This window comes from Stenella coeruleoalba (assembly GCF_951394435.1).
Source record: "Stenella coeruleoalba genome assembly, chromosome: 6".
NCBI lineage: Eukaryota > Metazoa > Chordata > Mammalia > Artiodactyla > Delphinidae > Stenella > Stenella coeruleoalba.
Window position 1 is genome coordinate 68,266,787 of NC_137151.1, and position 26,552 is coordinate 68,293,338.

The 26,552-nt window shown below is 40.0% G+C and overlaps 1 protein-coding gene across 2 annotated transcripts in view; it reads left to right on the plus strand.

Moving 5' to 3' along the window:
- Positions 1–11,189: 11,189 nt before the first annotated feature.
- PDK1 (pyruvate dehydrogenase kinase 1) overlaps positions 11,190–26,552 on the plus strand; it is a 35,114-nt gene continuing 19,751 nt past the window's right edge. For both annotated transcript variants that reach the window (XR_013828607.1, XM_079923536.1), the window contains exons 1-8: positions 11,190–11,590; positions 13,368–13,509; positions 16,147–16,218; positions 18,256–18,440; positions 18,754–18,849; positions 19,868–19,945; positions 21,431–21,507; positions 23,307–23,405. Coding sequence is in view for 1 of the 2 variants with exons in the window: in XM_079923536.1 (XP_079779662.1) it covers positions 11,389–11,590; positions 13,368–13,509; positions 16,147–16,218; positions 18,256–18,440; positions 18,754–18,849; positions 19,868–19,945; positions 21,431–21,507; positions 23,307–23,405 (951 nt within the window). In the remaining variant the exon portion in view is untranslated. The remainder of the gene's footprint in view (positions 11,591–13,367; positions 13,510–16,146; positions 16,219–18,255; positions 18,441–18,753; positions 18,850–19,867; positions 19,946–21,430; positions 21,508–23,306; positions 23,406–26,552) is intronic.

The window sequence follows — 26,552 nt, forward strand, 5'->3', positions numbered from 1 at the left end:
GAGGTCGTTGGACGGCCTGAATATTTACGGCAAGGGGTCCGCCCTCTTTGTGGAAATGCCTTATCTCTGTGTGTGGTGCTTCCAAGTAATGAGAGCTTGGAAGCTAGAGGCATATTTGCCATAAAGTAGGAGGTGATTGAACAAGAGTGAGGTTGCAGTCAGACTGCCAGGGTATGAATTAGCTTCCCCTCTTAGAAATATAACCCCGGTGAGTGACTGACCTGTCTGTGCCCCAGTTTCTCCATTTGTAAAGTAAGATTGATTTTAGTACCTATCTCGTGGATTTTTATAAGGAATAAATGAGATGATCAGAAAGTGCTCACTAAATGTTAGCTTTTTTGTGTGTGTGTGGTACGCGGGCCTCTCACTGTTGTGGCCTCTCCCGTTGCGGAGCACAGGCTCCGGACGTGCGGGCTCAGAGGCCATGGTTCACGGGCCCAGCCGCTCTGCGGCATGTGGAATCTTCCCGGACCGAGGCACGAACCCGTGTCCCCTGCATCGGCAGGCGGACTCTCAACCACTGCGCCACCAGAGAAGCCCAAATGTTAGCTATTTTTATAATCACACTTGTTACGTAGATTCATAAAATGTTAAAATAGGAAGGAAGCACGGAAATCTAGTTCTACTTCCTCATTTTACAGATGGGGAAACATAGTTTAACTGTCGCTGACCTTTCGTTTCCTCACTCTTCAAGGTCTATCATACCCTGTGATTTACCTGTTACAGCTATAATCTGCAAGTCCAAGTACCCGTAACTAACTAAAAAATACTGGGAGCCTAACTCTTAAACTGCTTATCAACATAGGTCATTTTGTACAACGAGAGTGACCTTACTTCTGTGTTCAATTGTTTCAGGCCCTTAATACAATGACCAGAATGCGGGTTGGGGTGGGAGCATGCGCACAAAGTCAGTCTGTAGGCATCTTGAAATTGCTATGTACTGATTCTTCTTGATTTTTTCTGAAGTGGAAGAGTGTAATAAGAAAGGATTATTTTTTTTTGAACCCTTCCTCAGTTCTTCACCCACACTATTGATTCTTTGGTTTCCTGTAATGGGAAGGCATGTTGTAGCTTTGTTGCTTATACCTTTACTGCTATGCAGAAGAGGATGTGCTCACAGAGCCCATCTCGTGCTTGAGTTACATCACTTACATTAGACCAAGTCTGTCATTGGAAGGACAGTTGGAACAACTCCCATTTCTCCCTCACACATGTCACAATGCATCGACTGAAAGACCTTGTTAAAGTCCAAAAAAAAAAACAAGGCACTTTTCCCTAGGAAAACTGGGGGTCTGTTTGATTCTATGGTGTCATCAAATTGCTGATGGAACAACTTCTAGGGCGCTTTACCAAACTGAGAAAGCCACCCTGGTTAGGAAGTCTTAAATCAACAAAGTGGTTAAGAGCCGTCCTCATCACACTTTCACATGCCTGAGAATCACCTAGGGATCTTAAGATGCAGGTGCTGCTTCAGACAGCCTGGAAAAGAGCCTGAGAGTCAACATTTCTAACGAGCTCCAGGTGCTGCAATGCTGTTGGTCCACGGATTACACCTTGGGCAGCAAGGGTCTATGGAGTCGACCTTCATTCAAGGTTCAGGTTACTTCTCTGCCACTTCCTACTTGTGTGACTTTGGGCAAGTTTACTTACCCCTAATGGTTTAATTTCCTCATCTATAAAACGGTATATGGAGTACACAGTATTATAACCTAGGAGGCCTCTAGGAAATAGACACCAATCTACTCACTTTATACAATTTCCAACCCCCTAACATCCTCAGACTTGTGGATAAAGAGCAATCAGGGCACATTTTAGTATTTGTTATATGTGAGTCTATAGCTTTCACTGTCTTGACAGGATAGATAACATTCGTTTCAGGCTACTCTTATGGGTCATGCCTTCAAGACACCTGCCCTGCTAGAATCAAAATCCCATTACAGTGAATCCCATTACAACGGAATGGGGAGCAATCCGCCAGTTCTGGTGGCTGACCCACAGAAGCAGTGATATGTTGGTCTGGTTATAGTGACTTCTCTAAATCAGTGACAAAACAAAAAGACTGAAGTAAGCGTCAGGCTAACTCTAAGAGTTAAGTTTTTGAATTTGACATTTCCTTTCTCAAGCAGCAACAATTCTTCAGTTTCCCTTTGACTGTTGCCACCACAAACAACCCAATTACTCCTGCCAGAAAACAAATGAATAAGATGCCTAAGACCATCGTGGTAGATACCTGTGGATTGGCTTGCCCAACCTCTATTCCACCCTTCTTCTGGTTAGAAGGGCTGGAAAGCTAAAAATACTTTTCCAGACTCCCTTACAGCTAGGGATTTTGCACGTGAATTAGCGTCTATGAAATTATACTCCTTCATTTGAGATCTGCAAGGTGGACTCAGTGGGTGTTTCTACCGGCAGACACGGTTGTGGAGGTTCAGTGTTAAATGTCTTCTAGCTTTAAGTATCAGAAAGGATTGACTGGTGGTGGTCTCTTTTCTGCTGTTTTTGACCGTGGATTGCAGCTACAAGTATTTGTCTTCTCCTCAATTTCCAGAAATCCCCAGATGGGTCACTGTTCTAGAAATTATCCTCAGAGGCCCAGGCTAGAGCCTACTTTAGTCTATTTTGTATACATGTAATTTCCTGAATTAATTCCCTTCATGCCAGCAATATCTAGAATGATTTCTATTTTTATGCCCTGAATTCCGACTGATATGGTCACTCACCCAAAGAAAATGGTAAAAGATCTAGGAAATTAAAAGAAAATACATAGAGGGGATGTAACTGCCTTCTTCTAGCTAATGCTGGATTCAAAATACTTTTATTGCTTTTAAGATCAACCTGATTCTCCAAGATATACGTCACATCAAGGTGAATCTTGTTTCTTTTTTCTAAATCTCCTCTAAAAGAGGGTAGAAATGTGTATGCACATTATCTGACCTAAATAATCTGGAAATGAAGGGAATAAAAATAGAGAAAAGAATCATTATTCTGTGAGAGAATGTCACATTTCATGGATTGAATGTCTCCATTAAATCGCAGTGTTTCATAAGAAAACACAATACCAGTCTGCAGAACATGGAAATAATGTGTTGTTTCTTTACCTGCCCAGCATCCCTTCAGATGAAAGAATCTGCTGTTTCTCTTTCTTCTAATTCAGTCCCTGATGTTGGATAGGTATAGGTGTGTGTGTACCACCACCTCTCCACACCTACTTCCAGTTTCCAGGGCTGGAAACATGGCCCCAGCCTGGCCAGAGTCAATCCTAGTGTTTTTCTAGAGCAATGAGGGGTGCTCACTACTGAGCTTTTGCCCATCAGGGACTAAAGCCTGCTGCTACTCTGTCCATCTCTAAAATAATGCAGGGAGTCAGCCTTGGGAAGCTTCACAAGAAATCCAACACCAAGAATAGCAGAGCTGAAATATGGGAGGAAGAAAGAGGAGGAGAAGGGCAGGACACACTGATGCTTTGGATGTACCACTCGAAGAGTTTTTCAGTGACTTGAGAAAAAAATGGTCTTTTATTTAAGGAAGTTTGAACTAGGTTTTCTGTACTTGAGTCTGCAAGAGTCCTGCTTAATACAAAGTAAAATCCGTCAACCCTAACGCATCTCTAGAAGGATTATCAAAAGAAGACGCGGTTATTCTGAATTTCCTTTCCTTAGATGGTTTATCCGGTGAGCTTCTCCCACCTTTCCCTTTAGCTTCAAGCACACTATACCTCCTGCTTCACGCACACACAAAATGCAAATTATTGTATAAGGATTTTCTCAATTTCCTGACTAGATTTGAGCCCTGGTCTGATTTAACACACAATGTTCTCTCCACTAGGCTATACGGCCTCAGCATTCTCTGTTAAAATAACTGCTTCATTGGTTAGTGCCTATGCCACAGAAAGAGAAATGGCTGTAATCATTAGTAAGAGTGAGCAACTTAGCCAAGGTTACACATCAGAAAGTGGTGGAGCCTTGATTCCAGCCCAGGTCTGCCCATATCAATTCCACACATTTCTTAAAGATACTGATAACACATCCCAATTAAAGATGTGTCCCTCCTCCCATCTAAGGCAACGCTTCCAGTCCTCCAGGACCCTATTCAGGCACTTAAGCTCTCCCTCTTCTTTATATCCAGCTTGCTTCATAAGTTCCTCACCTCCAGCAGTTAGACATACTCAAGACTTTCCCATTGTAAAATATGTAAATAAACCAACTCCACAGTGGTCCTTCCCAATGACTGTATTTATTTACAAGTAGAGTTATTATTTATAAGTAGAGTTATCTCTACTTCCTTATCACTGTTCTTATGAAGCCACTTGTTCCAAAGCCACCACCAACTTTTTGGTTATTAAGTCTAAAGCATACTTCTCAGTTCTTATTTTACTTGACTGCTGGAGAATATTTAACAATATCGAATGCTCCCTTATTTTTGAAAGTGCTTTTTCTTTGGCTTCCACTATTGTCACGCCTTAAATATTTTTGCTGTGAGGGATTGTCTCTGCCTTCCTGTACCCTCCCCAGGTTATCTCAATTCCAATTACCAGTTGCATTAGAGACAGTTTGTCTCCTGATATTCCTCCTAGTAAGAATTTTAAAAGGTCGCCAATGACAATGCTTTCTTATCCCTTAAAATTTTATCTTAGTAACAGCTCTAGATACATTTAGACAGATTTTAATCATATTCCTTGTACATATAATAATAGGAAAAAGTAAGTGTAATAAATTAAGATTCTCCAAGAACTTCTTTATATTATAACCTTCTTTATAATATAACCTTTATTATAATATAACCTTATAACCTTTATAATATAACCTTCTTTATATTAACCTTTAGCTCAGAATAATGTCTTTTCCAAAAAATAGTGTTGTGATGCAGCATTTGTTTTTGTTTTTTTTTTTGCGGTACGCGGGCCTCTCACTGTTGTGGCCTCTCCCGTTGCAGAGCACAGGCTCCGGACGCGCAGGCTCAGCAGCCATGGCTCACGGGCCCAGCCGCTCCGCGGCATGTGGGATCTTCCCGGACCAGGGCATGAACCCATGTCCCCTGCACTGGCAGGCGGACTCTCAACCACTGCGTCACCGGGGAAGCCCTGCAGCATTTCTTAAGAGGGCGCTTCACTCTTCAGGATTTTCTTCCAGACAGCTGATACCCGGTCTGCAAGTTCTGATGATCAAAAACATAGGCAATGTCAACACCTGTTCTGATGGGAATTGTAAGACCTTATTGATTTGTGAAGTGTTAAAATGTGGAAAAAAAAAATTCTAAGTATCAGTGAAATATGGCAACTCACATTGTTCTGAAGAGGACAGGGCTGTAGATCCAGGCTTTTTACAGAATCTTAAGTTATAGTTTCCTGACAGACAGTGGGGGCACCTCCACAGGCAGAACAAATGGAAAAGGACCTTTTGAAAAAGCCTTTCAGTTGCTCTCCTGAGAGTGGAGGAGGGGGCTGGACAGGACAGTGTCCAGGAAGCAAAAGACTCGCGCCTCGGCCTTAACTCTGCCTTGCCCGCGGTTATTTGCAAGTTAAGGTGATGACCGTAGCCAGCTATGTGTTTTGAGGGAATCATAGCAATCATAATCCAAAGTCTCACCTAATGACTTTTTCACTGAATTACGAATGAATGAAGGCCAACAAGCTTAGGGATTTTCTGTTTTGTTTCTTGCAGTAGCAAATGATTGGTTTTTTTGAGGCTCATGGTGGGAGGAGTCACATTAACATCTTTTTTTTTTGTTAGGGCCTCTGAAGGTCCTAATCTCAGCCTCCATACAACACACACACACTAGCTTATTATTGTTATAGCCTGTAGCACTCTCTGAGATAATCTTATATAGTTATTCTCTGTCTCTTCCCCTTATCATGGAAGCCCCATGACAGCAGGGACCTGGATGTCTTGTACAATGCTGTATCCCCAGAACTTAAACTAGTTCCTGCCCAGGACACAGCATGTCTAAAGAAACATTTACAGAATGAGTGAACCCCAGAACTAGGCAGCTAGAAACCTAAGAAGGAAAGAAATGAAAGAAATAAAGGGAAATTGGTGGTGAAACTAGAAATTTGGACGCCCTCCCTCCCCCAACAAAATTTTAAAGAGAACAACTTGAACTGTGCTGATGGCATATATAATTCAGACATCAGCAGACTTCTTGCCCCCAGAATTAGCTCAAATGGCAAATTCCAGTTTGTCCAGGTCCAGAGTTCTGTCAGGTCTGTAAACTCTCAGGGGTTTTCGACCTCAGAGTCCCCTTCAACCCGACTACTGCTTAGGCTCCTCAAGTGCAAATGCTGCCCCCAATTCTCATGCAAAATTCACCCCTTTCACCAATTTGCACAAAGGCACAAAAGACCCAGTCTCAACCATCTTTTTCTTTTTCTAGTGAGCTTTACTGAGGGTTCAGGGAGCGCTCTCCTTGTGAAACAGCCTTTGCAAATGCCACCTCCCCTCCTCCTGAGCTCTGCAGAGTGGATTCCTCTCCTAGCTTCCTGCAGGGCTGTTCTGTTACTCGTTCCCTGGGGATCTCCCTCTCAACTCCAGCAGCATATCAAATACCTACGCCAGATAAATACGGGGATTTCTCTAAAACAAGTCCTGGTGAACAGGATGGCCTCCACATCACTGCACAGGTAATCACTTGAATGACGGTCCTTCTTAAAGAAAGAAGGCAAATATACGTAGGGAAAAATCATGCCTCAGTGAAATACCATGCATTAATCAGAGCACAACTTCTTAGGGTGTCTGATTCTGACTCACTGCCTTTGAGCTATTTATAACTATGTAAATTGTAGGTAACTGATAATGCAAATAATTCTTGCCTATATCCATGCAAATACGTTCTGTCTGGTGGAGGTGGAGGTGGAGGGTTCCGGACTCCTAAGGGGAAAAGCCAGTTTTACAGCCCTTTACAAATTCGTTTCTGTAATCCTATTTTTTGGCTTCTCCTTTGAACTGGTTGTAATACTTTTTCTGATTCCCTCATTTAATGAATGTGTTAATTAAAATTTGGGTGTGTTCATTTTATTTTTTCAGCTTTATTGAAGTATAATTGATAAAATCATAAGATGTTAAACGTACACAATGTGATGATTTGTTCATTTTGTAGTTGCATGAAAGTCATGCTTTTTATCTTTTGTTTGAAAGTTACCTTTGTAAAGCATCAGGGTTCTGGGACAGGAAATGGTAGTGTACCCAAAGGGGAAACAGAAGAGTGTGTGAAGGGACTCTTTACAGAGGTGTGGGCAGAGTAAAGAGACAGGGATCGTGAAGCACCCCCAATTAACAGGAGAAGGAAACTGGTACCACCTCTAGGGCTCACTGGGCATGGGGAGGGAGCTGTGGCCACACTTAAGAGGGACGCAAATAATGGCCCAGCAGGAAGGGGCAGGAGAATAAATAGTCATAACTTTCCTCTTGTCCTCTGAGCCCCATGAAGCCAGAGGGTAAAGGAGACAGGGTGAACATAGTCCAGCTTGTTTCCATGATTTTCAGTCAAATCAGTCCAACAAGAATCATAAAATCTCAGTGAATTTAGAGAATCCTGCCCAAGTCTGCTATAAAGGTTTTTATAGAGCCTTACATTACAGTTATACTTTATATGTACATAGTTAAATAACATAGCCCTTTGGTAAAAGTTCGTAAAAGAGATACCATCCTTTGATCACTTTCTACCTTTGATCCCGTATCTTACAGTCTTATGCTTATATTGCTCCCTCTAAAATATTTTTACTATAGTCTTAACAACCGTCATGTTAACAGATACCTGAAAAAAATCTAATGTTCTCTCCAGTTTCTGGACCCTAAGCCTCTGACCAAGAAGTGAAAAGTTGATGTAATTTTAAATCTATTTTTATATACTCATTCTCTGTATATTGGGTGGAAGCTTGGTGAATATACTTTGGAGAAAAGAAAAGCTGGATTGGTTTCTGGGTGAAAGAACCTTGATATGATAAATCTCAAGCTTTCTGCCCGGCCTTTGTGCTTTCACACAGTTAATGTTCAGCTGAGCACCTCGACATGCTCGGGTGGAAAACAGCACAGTTGCAAATCAGGGCTGAGGAAGCTGAATAAAACTGTGCATGATAGTGTGAGAAGAATTTAAAGCTCAAGGAGTGATCTGGAAGGAAGGGGAGAAGGAGGACGGCAAAACGACTGGAGGCTGCAGCAGAATCACAGAGTAGTTGAGGGACTATTTTAAGGATGGCTAATATTCCATTGTAAATTGTTTTCTACCAAATCTTTGGTAAAGTTGGCTTCATGCAAAACATGTATGTGAGTGGTTCTGATCAAACCGTAATAAGGAAATAACTTGAAAAAACCACCAGTAATGATAAAAAAAAAAAAAAGAGGGCATTTGAGTGTTTAGTATGTCCTGGGCATTGTGCTAACACAGATGGCTAAACTATCTATGTTACAGTCACCCCCGGTGAGACAGATATTATACCCCCTTTTTAGGTAAGGAGGCTGAGGCTCAGAGAGGTTAAGTAACTCACCCAAGGCCACATAGCCAGTTCACGAAAGAGCCAGGATTTGACACCAGAATCCAGTCTCTTTTCATAGCACCACATTGCTTCCTAATCATCCTCCCCACAGTGTCCTTAGAAAGCTGTCCTCCAGACTCTAACAGTCATTGACAAGAACCCCCTCCTCCTCTAAGGTTGCCCATTTCACAGTCAAAGGGCTGTAACCAAAGTTTTTCCATGTGTGAGTCAGATCTGTCTCCCTACAGCTTCCACCCACAAGTCTTCCATCTGCTTCCTGGGCCACTCAGAACAAACCTAATCTTTCTTTTACGGAGCAGGCTAATATTTGAAGACAACGTGTAAAATTCTTCTACCATGTTGGACTTTGCATTATATGCTTTGTAAAAGCAGGCATATGTGAAAGGGATCCTATCTGAATTGCACATGGCTTTATTCCCAGCCACCTAGAACATGACCTGGTACCTAGGCATTCAACAAATATTCATAGAATGGATGAAGGAAGGCCACATTTGGACGGTACAGAGTATGGCTGATGGGGCAGCAAACATATGAAAGAGATACCACCCTCTGATTACTTTCTCTACATATCTCATACTCATGTTCATACTGCTTCCTCTAAGATATTGTCACCAAAATCATAACAACCACCATTTTAACAGATACCTGAAAGAATTATTAGAGGCACCACTTTGGGAAAATATGTTTCCTGCTTCCACCCCATCCCCTCAACTGCCTACACTTGTTTCCAGGTGGTCAATGTTCTCCCTCAAGCTAAACCTGTGGGATAATGAAAGCAAGGGCAGTCAACAGATCCCTTAAACTATAACTTGCTTAATCATATGTAACCTGCCTTCACTGATCAAACCTGCCTTAACTGTTCCTACAAATTGCACACCCTTCAAGCTTCACATAGCTTAGACAATACATCACAAGACTCCTTTAACCGCCCCCTATAGGTAACACCTCTGACGTATGGATCACTATAGTAACGGTTTCAAAAGCTGTTTTTCAGGAACATGGAGCTAGTCTTGCCCAGTTCATATTGGTCGAGACTGCCAACTATTCAACTGGGCCTTCTGCAGTGTTGGATAGATGACCTTTTGACATCAGAAGGCCAAAACACTCCACCCTCAGATCACACTAACCCCTCCATTTTCTGAACAAGCATCCCATGAAAAAGCACGTAGCTCAGTTGCGCATGCGCAGAACACGGGTTACTTCACCGCCTTACCTCCATTCATCTTTCCCCAGGCCTCAGACCACCCTACTTATTTTTTTTTTTTTTTGCGGTACGTGGACCTCTCACCGCTGTGGCCTCTCCCGTTGCGGAGCACAGGCTCCGGACGCGCAGGCTCAGCGGCCATGGCTCACGGGCCCAGCCACTCCGCGGCATGTGGGATCTTCCCGGATCGAGGCACGAACTCGTGTCCCCTGCATCGGCAGGCGGACTGTCAACCACTGCACCACCAGGGAAGCCCCATTCTTTTTTTAAAAATAAATTTATTTATTTATTTATGGCTGCGTTGGGTCTTTGTTACTGCGTACGGGCTTTCTCTAGTTGTGGAGAGTGGGGGCTATTCTTCGTTGCGGTGGCTTTTCTCGATGCACAGCATGGGCTCTAGGCGCACTGGCTTCGGTAGTTGTGGCTCGTGGGCTCTAGAGCACAGACTCAGTAGTTGTGGCGCACGGGCTTAGTTGCTCCGCGGCATGTGGGATCTTCCCGGACCAGGGATTGAACCCGTGACCCCTGCATTGGCAGGCGGATTCTTAACCACTGTGCCACCAGGGAAGTCCTCATCTCATTCTTTATACATATACCTTTATACAACTCAAGAACTGACCATATGGAGAAATGAATTATTCTATACCAGTAACTGCTGGATATATATACACATATATACGTATATATGTGTATCTATACATATAAACTTTTTATTGTATAATAAATTATACAATAAAATTGATAAACTACACACCCATGGAAAAGTACTTTTGTTGCATCTAGGACATTATAAAGCACTGTGGTTCGATAATATGGGGAAGTAGCAGTGGAGAGAAGGGACAGTGGTAATTTTCACTGTGACTCAGCCTTTGCAACTCTAAGGGATTGAATCAAAATTAGAAATTCTCTAGTCTTATATTACATTTAGTCTTATATTTAGAAACCTGGAAAGGATGGGGCAACCAAACTGTGACGCTAAGAGGACAGAGAGAAGGGCAATCGGAGTGGAGGGAGCCTTTTTTAATACACTGCTGCCCAGGGCGAGAATGCCTGTAGATAACGCTTCAAGTTGGGCTGCCAATTCTCTTCTCCTGGACGGCGGTCGTTGTGCTATTATTTAGGGCCACACTCTGCAGTGATCACCATTCGTACTTTTGTCCCACTGTTTGGCAACGGTCTGCTCCTGAAACTCGTTGGGTTTCAGTTTCCTCCCCTGTAAAATATTGGGCTTGCATCACAGAGGAGGGTTTCTGGAACACGCTGACAGCAGGACACCGTGGCGCCTGGAAGCGGAGCCCTTGAGCCAGGCCCCGCCCTTGAGCCTTTCGTCTGAGGCTGGAAGGGCGGGGGAAGCAGGAAGGTGGGTTTTGTTCCCAAAGGGCGTGGGAGGGCGCACTAAACAGCGCCGGGCCTCCAGGCGCACGCGCCCGCCCTGCCGCTCTCCGGGCCCCGCCCCGCAGCGCGTGGGGCCGGACTCTGACCCGGGGGCGGCCCGGCGCGCGCTCCCCGCCTCCTCCCCCCCAGGGCCCCGCCCAGCGGCGCGGAAGGGGCCGGGCTCCGGTGAAGGGGGCGGTGGCCGCGGCGGTGACAGCGGCTCCCCGCCCCCGAGGCCGCCACGTCCCTCACGTACCACCCGGACGAGCCGCGGAGCGGCGACCTGGCGCCGGGGGCTCCGGCTCCTCCGGCGGGGCTCAGCATGAGGCTGGCGCGGCTGCTGCGCGGAGCCGCCTCGGCCGGTCCGGGCCCCGGGCTGCGCGCCGCCCGCCCCAACGTCAGCCGCAGCCTCACCTCGGACTCGGGCTCCGGCCCGGCGCCCGAACGCGGCGTTCCGGGCCAAGTGGACTTCTACGCGCGCTTCTCACCGTCCCCGCTCTCCATGAAGCAGTTCCTGGACTTCGGTGAGTGCGGCCCGGACCTCGGGCCTTCCTGCGCAGCCCCAGACGGGAGCTGCGGCCGCTGACCCCGGCCGGGCCCGGCCCGCGCGGACGCCCTCTTGTTTTCTGAGCGCCCCACTCAACGTCTCTCCCCGGGCGCCTTAGGCGCCTCCTTCCTTTCTCGCGGATGGATCTTTCTGCTCAGGTGCAGGGACAGGCGAGATAACTGGAAGCGTGTGGGGTTTTTTTTTTGCCGTGTATTGTTGAAAAACAAACCCGGGGCCGAGGGCGGAATGACCCGTCGCTTTTCAGCGCTCGTGTGCACCTCCGCGCTCGCAGCCTGGCCGTTTCGGAAGAGCGCAGCTCCGGTGGGAAGCGAGTGTGCTGACACCTCCGGGAGTCGCGTTGGGATTCTGCAGAGTGCTGATAAATGCTTAGTTTTGCATATGATGATTGCATAAAAGTGGCGTGCTGATAGGAGAAGCAGGTTATAACTGGCCCAGTGTTTCAGAGAATGTTTTCCTTGCCACGGGCTTAGGAGTTTCCACCAATGTCACATTCATTTCGTCGACAACAAACTCTGGAGCACGTGTAAAGTGCGTGAGTACAATATGATGTGGGGTTTGTTTACCAAAGTGACTATCGACTTTCGCCTTTCTCGGATGGGTGCTTCCTGGTTTTCTCTAGAAAGGCTGCAGAGGAATTTCAAAGTCAGGCATTTAACTTTGCCTTCTCATATGGGGGCGCTAAGGGGAAACGGGGGAAACTAATAAAGTCAAAACTTTGAGTAGGCAAAGTTATCTTCTGCATTTTGAGTGCTGTTTGGTCACTAACGGATCACTAGTGGCTTGAAAGATACCACCATGGTATCTTTTGGTATCTTGAACTTGTGGTTTACAGTGGCAATTTTGTTTGGCTCGGAGCTCTTGGTTTTTGTTTTTACTTTAAAATGACTCTAGTGTGATTAAGGGGTGAATTTGGCCTTGTTCCCAAGTATGCCATTAAACTTTCACAGGAAAATGTTTTAATACAATAATTCCTGCTATTGACAATCTAGTTTTTGCTAAGGATGTCTCTTGCTAAAACAGCAAGATTAAATCAGTGAGTTTAAAATGCATTACTGAAATAACAGGGCTTTTTAGTTTAACTTTAAATGAAACTGCTTGCCAAAGGAGATTCTACAGCTGTTCTGCTTAGCAAAGGAGATAGGAGTGGAGGAGGAAGCAGGTTGCTTTCCAGGAATCAAACAATTGAATAGGACCTGCTGGGGGAGAAGCTTGAAGATGGTTGCTGAACAGGCATTGGTATTTTTTGCTTTCTGTTGCCTGAAAGACTCTTCTACATTTACTCTTTGCTTATGGCAATTAGTATAGTAGTTCTGCGTGGAATCAATGCATCTTCCTGTGAACATGTCAGAATTTCCACTGTTTCTTAGAGAAGTTCTTCTCATAAACCTAGAGTTAAGAAACAGATTTTTTTAATGATAGCAACAACAGGTTATATAGGATAGGTTTTTGCAGGTCCTACGTTAATTAGACCCTGTGACTTGCTTAGGCTTGCTTAGGTCGTCTTAGTTCTAAGATGGGAGATGTGAGTAATGGAGATAAGAAAGTATCCTCATTGCTGCTGTACAGTGTGGTTGGAAGGGTGGGAGTTGGAAGGTCATTCAGGCTATCTTGTCCCTTGCCTCCTCTTCCTTGCCCTGTCATATGGTGATGCTACCACTTGCCAAATAACTCCCTCTGTGTTTCTCCCTGCCTTATGGCCTTCACTCACTGCTGTTCCCACTGTTTGGTTTCAGGATCTGTGAATGCTTGTGAAAAGACCTCATTTATGTTTCTGCGGCAAGAGTTGCCTGTGAGATTGGCAAATATAATGAAAGAAATAAGTCTTCTTCCAGATAATCTTCTCAGGACACCATCAGTTCAATTGGTGCAAAGCTGGTAAGATTGCCTGTCTTGAGTCTGCAATTTCCATAGAGTTGTAGACTTTACCCGAAGTTAAAGCAAATACTTTTTTACTCTTCAGTGGAATCTTAAGGTAGTGGCAGCATTCCTCCTCCTTTGTTTGGATGTATCTGGGTTTATCCCCTGAATCCTGGACTGTACTACTTTTTGGTTTTGAAAAAAACAATCAGAACTGCACAGAAATACAAACACTATATTTCAGATTTGTGTTATTAAATCTGCAGGGATGTTATTTTATAATGTAATAAAAATATCTACTGTATGTTGATAGTTAGGGATTTATGTACATTACCTTTAATCCCTTCAATAACCCTGCCCAGTAGGCATGATTACCTCCATTTTATAGATGAGAAAACTGAGGCACCTACAGATTAAGTCCTTTGCCCAAGGCAGCACCAGTCGTGGTGGAGCTGGGAGTCAAACTCAGATTTGTTTGTTTCTACTGCCCCATGCTGTGGTCAGATTAATAAAATGTATTAAAGGGTGTAAATATTTTTTATAAACTGAATTTATTTTAGTGAAATATATTTTTATAAATCACAAAAGTTAAAATCTTTATTCTACCATTTAAAGACAATTAGAAGTTATTAGAATTGTGTAGAAACTATGATCTCTCCTTTAAAAAATGACAGTAGAGGTATTAAAAGTGTGCACACATATGTGGCCACCTGTGTACAGCCTTTCTTGTTAATGCTATTACAAGTGTTATTCTCTTAAGCACTATAGATTTCAAACAGAAGAGTTTGCCAGATTTCAGTCTTAAATGGAAAAAATTGAGCTGCAAGACATTTCCCAATTATGATTTGTGGAGATCCTAGCTTTCCTGTTGTAGGCATTATAGTTTTGGGAGAAGCTGATCTAATGTCACTTTTTTAAAATAAGTGAAAGAAGTATGACTGCTACATAAACGATAATTAGATGCCATGTAGTCCAAGAATGTAACAGTTAGAAATGTGGTTTAAGTAAGAGGAACTCTGATGGAAGGGGGACATACAATTTTCTATGGAGGCTTATTCCTGTTTTGTTTTGTTTTGTTTTGTTTTGAATTCATTAAAAATAGAACATGCTGCATTTTGAAATCTTATCTGTGCCTAACACATTGTAAGTGTTGTAAATTTGATGCCAAAAACTCGGCCTCTGTGCACTGGTGCCGAATCAAATCTTGAAGACAAGAGTTTTGGGAGAAGTAGGAAAGAATAGCTTATTGTTTTGCCAGGCAAAGCGGGACACAGCGGGCTCATGCCCTGAAAAACTGTGTCCCAACAGTCCTTTCATCTGGCCTCAGGTGGTCTCCTGATGAGCTTCCTGAGGTTATCAAACTGTGACCTTCTCTGGATTAAAGAATGCTAACATATTCCATTTGTTGGGGGTTTTAGTTCTGTAAAAAAGCTCAAAGATATTGTTATGTATCTCCCTTGAGGTGGAACCAGGACCTGCCCCAAGGCTGCACTGTTGTTTCTTGGCTGCTCCTGCCTTGTCTCTGCATCCCCTCCCTTCCCTGATTACCAACTGTTTGGACCTGCCCTTTGGAACTCAGGGAAGGTTGTGGAGGCTGGAGTCTATTCCCTACAAACAAGAAACAGGGGACATGGAAAGGCTTCCATGCCCAGGAGCCCCACAGGGTCCTGCTTGGTTTCAGTATCTCTTGAATAAAGAGCGTAATTGTTCTTGCCAATAAAGAGAAAAGTAAGTGTTAAGTCATAACAGTAGTAGACATCAGAATCACTTGACTTTGGAATGTGTTGGCATGCAGTAAGGCATATTGCTTGTCAGAAACAACTTTCCAAACCAACATGTGGATTTACAGATTTTTAAAACACTTTCATTGCCCCTGGGTGCCTGCTAAGTTATGGCAGTTTTAGATCCAGCCAAAGCAGACCTTACACTACTGATGGTCATTGAATGGGAGGTGTTTTGGCTCTGGCGCTGCACTACCACTGTGCTCCTCAGCATGACCTTCAGAGAGTCATTTGGCTTCCCTCATTTTGCTCCTTTACCAGGTGATTTGCTCCCTTGAATTGTTTGGTAAATTAAAAACCTGCATTTTCATGACTTTTGTGTTTTTGTTCAGTTGTTTAAAAGAACCACGTGTTAGATTGTAAACTTTCAATAAACATCTGTTGACTGGACACAAACATCTAAAATTAAGTTTTTAAAGCAGAGGCATTTAAGTTAGACTCTTAGACCAAGGTAGGCTGGCATCCACATTTTACTGAGACTAAGACAAGTTAAGTCATTTGCCCAATATCATATGGCTATTGGTGACAGACTCAGTTCTCATAAGTCAGTATTTATACTGTAAGGTACAGTGGTAATTTTAAGAAATTTAAAAACTATCTTAGAGTATAGAACTTTAAAAAAAAAAGTAGGAAATCTTAAAATTCTTAAATCAAATTTAACCTAAGCTTTTAGGAGAAAACATGTACCTTCTTCTAATTATTGTCAGGCACTTTGCTTGAATGTGAATGGGTATAAAAATCCTACTTCAACCATAATTTGTTAAAAATTAATTAAAAATTAAGAAATGTTAAAAATGCCTTTTGAACATTTTCACAATATTAAAGTTTCAAAATGTAAAAGAACAGCTTTACTAGGGGTTGATTTGCATTTTAGGTATATCCAGAGTCTTCAGGAGCTTCTTGATTTTAAGGACAAAAGTGCTGAAGATGCTAAAACTATTTATGAGTAAGTACACAGTTTTGACCCTATTCTGAACACAATTTTTATACTGTTTGAACATCATATAAAAAATGTAAAGGTATTGAGCTTATACCTGCTGTTGGGTCACTTTAGGAAAATTGATTAACTTTTAGTTTCCCACTACTCTAGAACATACGGTGGTATATGTGTCTATAGCAGCCCATACAGGCCAATCAGGTAGCATAAGTTCGTAAATTGGGCTGGGCATAAGAAAATCTTCATGTTCCTCTTAACTCTAGTGTAAAGAAAGATACAATTCAAATGGGATGACCAATATGGAAATGTAGATGTGGCCTCAGTACCACCTGGATGGTAGGGGGCTGGTGAGGACTCTTGACCTGGAGAGTGTATGCTTCTAAAGGACAGCCATCTCAGCTCCGCTGATCACTGCTGAGCAGAAACACTGCCCAGATCATCTGGTCTGTGTGTGTGTGTGTGTAAGAAAAACTGCAAGTCTAGTTTTTTTTAAAGTAAAATCTCTTAATTTTGAAAGATTGGAAACTAATTAAATTTTTAACAGACACTGAAGGCCTACAGAAACTTGTCTATGGGTCTCTAGTTTATGACCAGTGGTCTGTGAGACAGTGTAAGTAATGTGACCTGTTTAATAATCAACATACCAGGACTAATAAGCCCCATAGTCCCCTAAGGCAAGTTACCTGCTTATTCCAGTGAATGTTGCTCAGAACTTAAAGACTACCTCTTTTGTTGTCCTTCGAGTGCATTACACATTTTTTATTTACTGTCTTTAAAGGTGATAGCAACATTTCACTTTTTAAACCTGATTTTGGTCTGAAAATAACATCAGGAATTTACTCTGTGTCTAGGTATGCAGCATAGTTTACACAGATGATGTCATTTAATCTTTAAAATAACTCTACTGAGGTAATACTATCTGTGCACAAAGAGGTTAAGTAACATAAGATAGCATTAAGGTCACAGAGATAGCAAATGGATTTGGACCCACTCAGTCTTACTTAAAAGTAAACATTATGCTGTAGAACCTTCTGGGAAAAGTTATTCAGAGCTGAATTTTAAAAACTAAGGTGAGCAGCCAGGCAGAATACTGCAGGTTTTGGTTTTGACAAGATAGAGAGACGTGAAATAAATGATTAAGGAGTGACTAGAAATGATGAGTTGATTGTTGTTTTTGAGGAGTTTTGTTGTTTGTATTTTGGATTAACAGTTTGGTTTCGAAACTAATTACAAGCTAGGAATTCCAAAAATGTTTTGAGTAGTGAGAGCATCATTGGAATAGGTTAATAGCATTCAAGATGATGACTTTGAATGAGAAAGCACTCATTCGGAAGTGTAAATTCTTAGGGGTATATTACAAGATGGATTTTGTTACTTCATAACTAAGACTTCTTTCCTCTTTTATTTAGTTCTTTAAATTAACCATGCAATAATGTCTTCCGAATGATAGAAATGGGAAGACTGGATGGCTTGATGATTTTTCTTTGAACACAACATTTACCTTTTCTTCTCCCATTTTTTTTTAAACTCATTGGATGAATGGACTTAGAATTCTTTTCTACTTTTCTAAGTGGCCCTTTCTCTTTTTGAACCTGGGGAATAGTTCCAAAACAGACAGCCTTTATTGGCTCATTCATCTTCATTCCTTACAGAGCATGTGTTCCCTAGAAGCAAGTGCTCTGTCTTCCCTTATGCTGAATGTCCCTGGATCCATCCTCATAGCAAGTGCTCAGATAATCTTAGTTAATAATAGTTAAAGAAAACCCTTCACATTTGTAGGATTGTGTTTTGTGGCCGTGTTACTTTTAGGAGTTCCAAGAAAATAATTACATCTCACAAGTTCTATTTTGGAATTTCTTAACATCTCCATAGACGTGGTATATTTTATCATCTGAAATATATTTAAATAAGTGTAAGAAAACATGCACCGATGCTTCTTTTACTGAATTAGGGCTTCCTTGCCTAGTATTATTGAGTAAACTTAGATTTTAGTATCCCATTCACTTGCCAAAATATTTGGCTGTTTTAACAGACGGGTTTGTTTAGCTTTACAGATACTGTGATACGGATCAGGAACCGACACAATGACGTGATTCCCACTATGGCTCAGGGTGTGATTGAATACAAGGAGAGCTTCGGGGTGGATCCTGTCACCAGCCAGAACGTTCAGTACTTTTTGGATCGTTTCTACATGAGTCGCATTTCAATTAGAATGTTACTCAATCAGCACTGTAAGTGTCTGCAAGTCAAGAGAAGAAGCTAAATAAGATGTGTTGGTATATTTTAAATTTATTTAGAAAACTTCCTTTTAGGGAGAACATTTAATTTTACTTTTTCACGTATTAAGAAAAGCAAATAGACTGCCGTACAAAGGAGCTTTTTTTAAATTGAGTTTTTATGTTTAACATTATGTAAAATACTATGTTTATGTTTAAGGAAAATACTTGTTCTACTGTTTGCTACCCATTAGAGAAACAGTATTCAAATCTGGACAGGGGCATTAGGTATTTTAGCTTATTTTATTTGTTTTTTATTTTTTGATAGCTTTATTATTTGGTGGAAAAGGCAAAGGAAGCCTGTCTCATCGAAAACACATTGGAAGCATAAATCCAAACTGCAATGTGGTTGAAGTTATTAAAGGTAAGTACCTTTCTCCTTTCAGAAAAAATGAAAAAATCAAAATTGAGTATTATTTTTCTTGCTATTAAGATAATTATTTATATTATGAGATAAAATGTTAGGAGGGAACGTATGGGTTTGAATATAACTTTATAATGCTAACTGTGCACTATGAATAGGACAAATGTTTTGTTGATACAGTGTTTTGTTAGAGTGTGGTGATATTATGAGGCTATCTGTTGACTTCAAAATATTTCCTCCTCCCCTCTTTCTAATTCCCTATATTGGAGCCATAATTCGTAATAGTTTGGTTTGCATCTTTCCACACTTTTTTGTGTTTGTACCATCTATACTTGCACACATACATAACTGTTGGTCTTATATTGTTTGTTGTTTTTGGAAAATGGGGTACTTTGTGTATATTTTTCTACAAGTTTACAGACATTGTACCATGTGCAGTACATATGGATATACACCAGGTTATTGAATGGCTGTTACGGATGTATCAGAATGTATTAATCCATCTCCTATTGATGCCTATTTCGGTTGTTTTAAATTTTCTATCACCAACAGTACTGCAGTGGACATCCTTAGATATGTGCTGACTTTTGCTAGTATTTTAGAAGGCAAGATTCCTAGAATCAAAAATATTTAAAGTGCATTTCAAATTTTGATACCTCCAAAAACGTATCAATGAATGAGAGTGGCTATTCCCTAAACCCTTACAACTCTAAATTTTTGTTATCTGTATCGTAAATAGTTTCTTCAGCCTTCTGGTTTTCTTTTTACTTTGTTTATGGTGTCTTTTCCCATACAGATATTTTAATTTTTTGTGATCATATCTGTCATTTTTTCCTTTCTGGCCTTTAGGCTTTGTCATGTCGTACTTAAAAAAGACCTTCCCCAAACTAAGATTATTAAAGTATATTTTTTTCTATAGAAAGTTTTAAAATTTCTTTTGTCTATATACTATTGCCATCTTAATGCATGAAACAGAAGTAAATTTATTTAATGACTTTTTTGTTTTGATTCACACTAGATGGCTATGAAAATGCTAGGCGTCTGTGTGATTTGTATTATATTAACTCTCCCGAACTAGAACTTGAAGAACTAAATGGTAAGCCTGATGCCTTTTCCTTAATGATTAGTGTTATGATTACCAGAGAAGGAATGATAAGAATTTAGATTTGTTTTAATTAAAAGAACTTTTCATCAACTTCTTCATTGGATATGAAAACTGAGGGAGAGCAAATCATGTTAAAAATATATGTATTTATGTGTGTGTACATATATATATATTTTTTAATTTAGTTGGATCCTTTCTGAAAGACATTTTGGCTTTTTCTTCCCCGTTTTCCTTATTTTTAATTGATAATATTGATTCTTTGCTTATTTTTGATTTTCTGGTTAGTCATAGAAAAAAGTGATGCTGAGAAAATTACATCTGACTTTTATATGTACTTCAGTAATGTATGGTTTACCCTTTAAGATTTCTATTTCCTGAGTTGTAAACCATTTTTTATTGTTGAGGAAGTAAAAAGACTGGAGATGTAAAAGAGGAAAGAAGGATGCTCATCTATATGAGAATCTGATTATTTCTGATGGTCTTCTTTTCACCCTGACTAGTGCCTTTTGGACACAAAAGGTTTAGATGCCTTGGAAGGAGATTGATGAGTCTCCCTGTTTTTCCTTGAGGTAGGGTAGTTTGATAGAGGGACAAACATTTCCTAAGTTAAAATCACCCTTTAAGAAGAATGAAATTAAATAGGCTTCACTGAGTTGTATTCTGGACCTTAGAGTGGGAGGGCAGTGGAGGAAGTTGCCCCATTGAAAATAGAATTGCCTGGTTTTCTAAAGCCATATGGTACCATTCAGTAAATAAGAACCACAATGCACAAGTGATAGTTTGGGAACCTGAACTGCTGTGGGCAGTTTCCAGATGTACTGTCCATGTTTCCAAGGGACAGTATTCAGTGGGGAGTCCAGTTTATTGGCTGAATTAGAATTCTAAGGTATGGAGACTCTTACTCCTTTACTAAAAGTTCTGCTTTACTTATTATCTGCCCTCTACCCCCAGCTGGGCTCCTATTAAATGTTTGAATGTAGAATTAGTAGTCCTTGATAAATTGATGCTAGCTCAAAGTTTTTATTCAGATCTATATCCGTTGAAGTGCCTAAAATAAAACAAAACGTTCCACCTGGGTGAAACAATTAAAAAATGGCTTTTTAAAGAAATAATGTATTTATGTGGGTTGGACCAAGTAGACTTTAACACTTCTTTTTGGAAGGTAAAATTGCGACCTTAAGGCTGAGTGTCTTAAACAGACTCACCGTTGTAGACAAGAATGGGAAGATGGGTTGGTAGATCATTATGCAGGATTGCAAGAGTGAGTGCAGGACTCTTGTTGTCACAGTCAGTTATAAATTTGTGTGAGCATTGGGTTCAAACACTGATTCAGTGAAGAACTGGTGTGGCCCTTCTCCCCCAAATAGTACTATCCTCCACAGTAAATGTTTTCTTTTCATCACTACACAATATATTCTTTAAAATGCTCTAAGCACATCTCTCTGTACTTTCATATTTTTCTCTTCTGCTCTGTAGCAAAATCACCAGGACAGCCAATACAAGTGGTTTATGTACCATCCCATCTCTATCACATGGTGTTTGAACTTTTCAAGGTTTGTAAAATAGTATTACGTCACCTTTATCAGTCCTTTTCTAAGGTTAGGAATCTGCTTTGAAAGTTTAAATACTGTACCGCATTTTCCTCAGTTTCATTAAAAGATACCCTTTCATGTTCGGTGTCATGTCACATCACTGGAGATCAGCTGTTTGTCAACACTCACGGGCCCCTCAGTTTAGTGGTAAGCTCAGACCTGGGACTCAGAAAGACCTGGATTTGAATTCCAATTCTGCCACGTAATATGTGTGTGACCTTGGGCAAGTCACTCAACCTTTCTGAGCCTCAGTTTACTCCTCTGTAAAACAAGGATAATACTATCTAGGTTACTATGAAGAGAATAACATACTAAATTCTAATACAATGGCAGCACACTATAGGTGCTCAATAAAGTTTTATTTATATTTTTACAAAACAAAATATTTAGAAGAATGATTCTCAACTTTCACCTCTAAAGGACCAGTCCCACTGTTATATGCATTTTTTTTGAGAAAGTCATTTATATTGATTTACAGGGCTTCTCCTGTTATTTTTGCTCTTTACAGCAAAATTTGAAAACTAAATACAATTATGCTAATAATATTGAGAGTACGTTTTTTCTCATCAACACAGCAATGACACTTGCTGGTAGACAGGAAAGTGAATGATGAGGAGTGGTACGGGTCCATGTGGCTGAAAATTACACCCCAGATCAAGCCTGTAGTCTCTCTCAGTGTGGTTACCATGTCTTCAGCCAAGAGCCTGTGGAAGAGAGAAGAGGTGGCTTTCAGCCTGATCATGAAAAAGAAAAATACAGTGAAACAGAAAAACTGGTTGACTGTCTTAGAATAGCGAAGATTGAAGAATGTTCTTGGTTCTAAGACAGCAAGAACGTATCGAATATCTTACAAAAATCTTTCTACCAAAGTGGTTAAATGAATAAACAATTGGCACTTCAAGGATTAACTTTTTTCCTTGAAATTACAGTCACATAAAGATCTTGTTCCCCATGATGCTTTATAAAAGAAATATTACCATATTATGTAACAGATTTTATATTATGTCAGTGATAATGGCTTCTGTCTGAAACCTGATCTTAAATGGCCTTTGGTAGAGATGACAGAATCTCCTCCTCAGGGGACTCAATCCTGATTGGTGCTCCAGGGCCACACACTCTTATTTCCAAGTTCAGTCCTGTCTTTTGCCTTTTAAACTGTATCTAGTCTTAGCAGTTCCTACTCCAATGCTACATGTCATCACGTAGTGCTTATGATATGCTGGCACTGTGTACCCTGTATCCTCTAGAAATTGGTCAAAACAGTTTTACAGTGTAAATACCCCAGTTTCAAACTAGTGGTAACTTGGATTCATTTCTACATCATAATAAGACTTGCTATTAATACTAAATGAAAAAATTGTTTTTTCTTAAAGCAATTTATGACAATTTAAATAGTTCTTTAAAATGGAGATGAAACTGTTTTCAAAAAACGAGGTTTGCCCATTACCAAATTATAAAAATATTTGGATAGAATTTTCTGCTTTCATGTAAAACTAGTTAAAAGTGTCGAGAAGTCTGGTTTTGGAAAATATGCAGAATTTAGTTGGGGTCTTTCAATCTAAATATCTACCAAGTCCTTCAAAACTGACTATTTTTTTAAAGTAATTCTTTAAATATGGTTATAAGAATTATGATTCTCTGGCATATTTCCACTGAATTAAATTTTTAGAAAAATTTCAAGTAATGCATATGTACTTGAAAATTGTAATTAGTTTCTCTCTTTAAAGTTGCATTTTTAATGTAACCCTTATGTATTTCAGAATGCAATGAGAGCAACAATGGAGCATCATGCCAACAAAGGTGTTTACCCGCCTATTCAAGTCCATGTCACGCTGGGTAATGAGGATTTGACTGTGAAGGTAAATGCTGTTCTTTATTTTTTTAAATTGATGTACAGGCATGCACATATTTTCTAGAAGACAATTTATTCTTAGGAGAAAGAAATTCTGTAACTAATTGATAATAAGCACATTACTTCATTTATCTGGCAGGTTATGGAATATTCCCTTGAGTCTATTTCTGTTCTGGTCCTTCATCCAGATGATTCAAGTTAAAGTAAATCCTGGAGACAGACAGCTTAGCAGGATCATGAATGTCCACTTTGGTATCTACTTTGATAAGTAAAATCTAAAATATTTGGGTATTTGTAGTGTTATGTAGATAGTACATAATTTTTCATTTTTAAACAATGCTTTTTAATCTACTTTTGTTTCATTTGATTTTCACAGCAAATTTTAGTTAGGAGCAAAGGTAATTTTATTCTCAATTTTACAGATATGAAACTAGACACAGTGATTAGTTCATTAGATGGCCAATAAATGACACAGGACATGAAATCAGTCTTTTGACCCGAGTGCCAGGCCTTCTCTACTACATTTTTCAGATAGTCCAGTTTCTTAGAGATGTTTCTCTCTTTAAAATAGTCATTTTAAATTTTGTATTAAATTAATAAATGAAGAGCATATAAAAATCATATATGTCAGGTCCTTGCCGTTTGTAGGTCACTACTCAGAGATAGTCTTTTAGTTGTTTCTTCTGGTATTTAGCTAGTTTAAAGTAGTATTCTAATATTGCTGTTTCTGAAATTAGAAAATTTTAAATAGCTAACATCAGCTTTCAGTTATGGTAGCTGAGAAGTTAGCTCTCTTAGAGCATCTCCCCTCTTTCTCCTCCCCCAGCCTCAATTGCCATTTTCCTAGCATTTAAGTTCATACATGGAATTATAGACTAAAAATAATCATCTTGCAGAACTTTTGAAGGCATCTACTGTTCCTTTTTTTTCTTAAGTATACAATTCAGTGGTTTTTAGTATATTCATAAGGTTGTACAACCATACCACTGTCGAATTTCAGAACATTTTCATCACTCCCAAGAAAATACTCAGTGTTCATTAGCAGTCACTCCCCATTTCCTCCTCTCCCCAGCCTTTAGCAACCACTAATCCACTTTCTGTGTATGGATTTCCCTGTTTTGGACATCTCATAAAAATGCAGTCATACGATACGTGGTCTTTTGTGACTGACTTCTTTCACTTAGTATATTATAGCATGTATCCATTCCTTTGTATGGCTGAATAATATTATGTTGAATGGGTATAAACATATTTTGCTTATTCATTCATCAGTTCATGGACATTTGGGTTGTTTTCATTTTTTGGTTTTTGTGAATAATGCTGCCATTTGTGTACAAGTCTTCGTGTAAACATTGGTTTTCAGTTCTCTTATGAATATACATACGAGTTGAATTGCTTATAGGTAACTCTGTTTAACTTTTGAGGAATGCCAAACTCCTTTCCAAAGTGACTGTACCATTTTACATTTCCATCAGTAATGAATGAAAGTTCTGATTTTTCCATATCCTTGCCAACATTTGTTATTGTCAGTCTTTTTGATTATAGCCATTCTAATGGGTGTAAGTGATATATATCTTCTTTGAAAAAATGTCAGTTAAGATCCTTTGCTCAGTTTTTAAGTGGGTTGTCTTTTTATTGTTGAGCTCTATTTATTTGTTTTCTATCGTAGATACTAGTCTCTAATGAGATATATAGTTTGCCAATGTTCTCCCATCTGTGGCTTATCTTTTCACTTTCATCGTAGTGTTCTTTGGAACACAAAGGTTTTAATTTTGAAGAATTGCAGTTATTCTATTTTTTCTTTTATTGCTTGTGCTTTCCATGTCACATCTAAGAAGAAACCATTGCCTAATCCAAAATCACAAAAATTTATGCCTTTGTTTCTTTCTAAGAGTTTTATAGTTTTAGTTCTTATGTTTAGGTCTTTGATCTAATTTTGAGTTAATTTTTATAAGTGGTTTGAGGTAGGGATCCAGTTTCATTCTTTTGCAGATAGATATCCAGTTGTCCCAGTACCATTTGTGAAAAGACTATTCTTTCTCCATTGAATTTTCATGTCATCCTGGTCAAAAATCAATTGCTTGTAAATGTATAGGTTTATTTCTGGATTCTCAATTCTATTCCATTGGTCTATATATCTCTCCTTAAGCACATTTTGATTATTATTGTTTTGTTGTAAGTTTTGAAATTGGCAAATGTGAGTCTTCAAACTTTGTTCTTCCCTTTCAAGGTTGTTTTGACTATTATGGGTTCAGTGCATTTTCATAAGAATTGTAGTATCAGCATGTCGATTTCTGTAAGAAACACCAGCTTGAATTTTTATGGGGATCAAGTTCAATGTTTTAGATCAATTAAGTCTTCCAGTTCATGAACAACAGGATGTCTTTGCACTTATTTAGATCTCTTTAATTTCCTTCATCAGTGTTTTATGATTTTCAGTGTACAAGTCTAACACTTATTTTGTTAAGTTTATTCTTAATTATTTTATTCTTTTGGGGGCTATTGTAAGTGGAATTGTTTTCTTTCATTTTTGGATTGTACATTGCCAGTGTATAGGAATATAGTTGATTTTTGAGTACTGATCTTGTATCCTGCAACCTTGCCAAACTCATTTATTAGTTTTCATAATTTTTTTGTGAACTCCTTAGGATTTTCTATACACAAGATCATGTCATCTGTAAATAGAAATAATTTTACTTCTTCCTTTCCAATCTGTTTTTTTTCATTGCCTAATTGTGTGGCTAGAACCTCCAGTACAATGTTGAATACAACAGGTGTCCTTTTCTTTTTACTTACCTTGGGAAAGCTTTCAGTCTTTTTTTTTTTTTTTTTACTTTTATATGATGGACTGTTTTTTTTAATTAATTTATTTTTGTCTGCATTGTGTCTTCTTTGCTACACACGGGCTTTCTCTAGTTGTAGTGGGTGGGGGCTATTTGTTACAGTGTGTAGGCTTCTCATTGAGGTGGCTTCTCTTGTTGCGGAGCACAGGCTCTAGGTGTGCGGGCTTCTGTAGTTATGGCACGTGGGCTCAGTAGTTGTGGCTCGCGGGCTCTAGAGTGCAGGCTCAGTAGTTGTGGTACACAGGCCCACCTGCTCCACAGCATGTGGGATCCTCCCGGACCAGGGCTTGAACCTGTGTCCCCTGCATTGG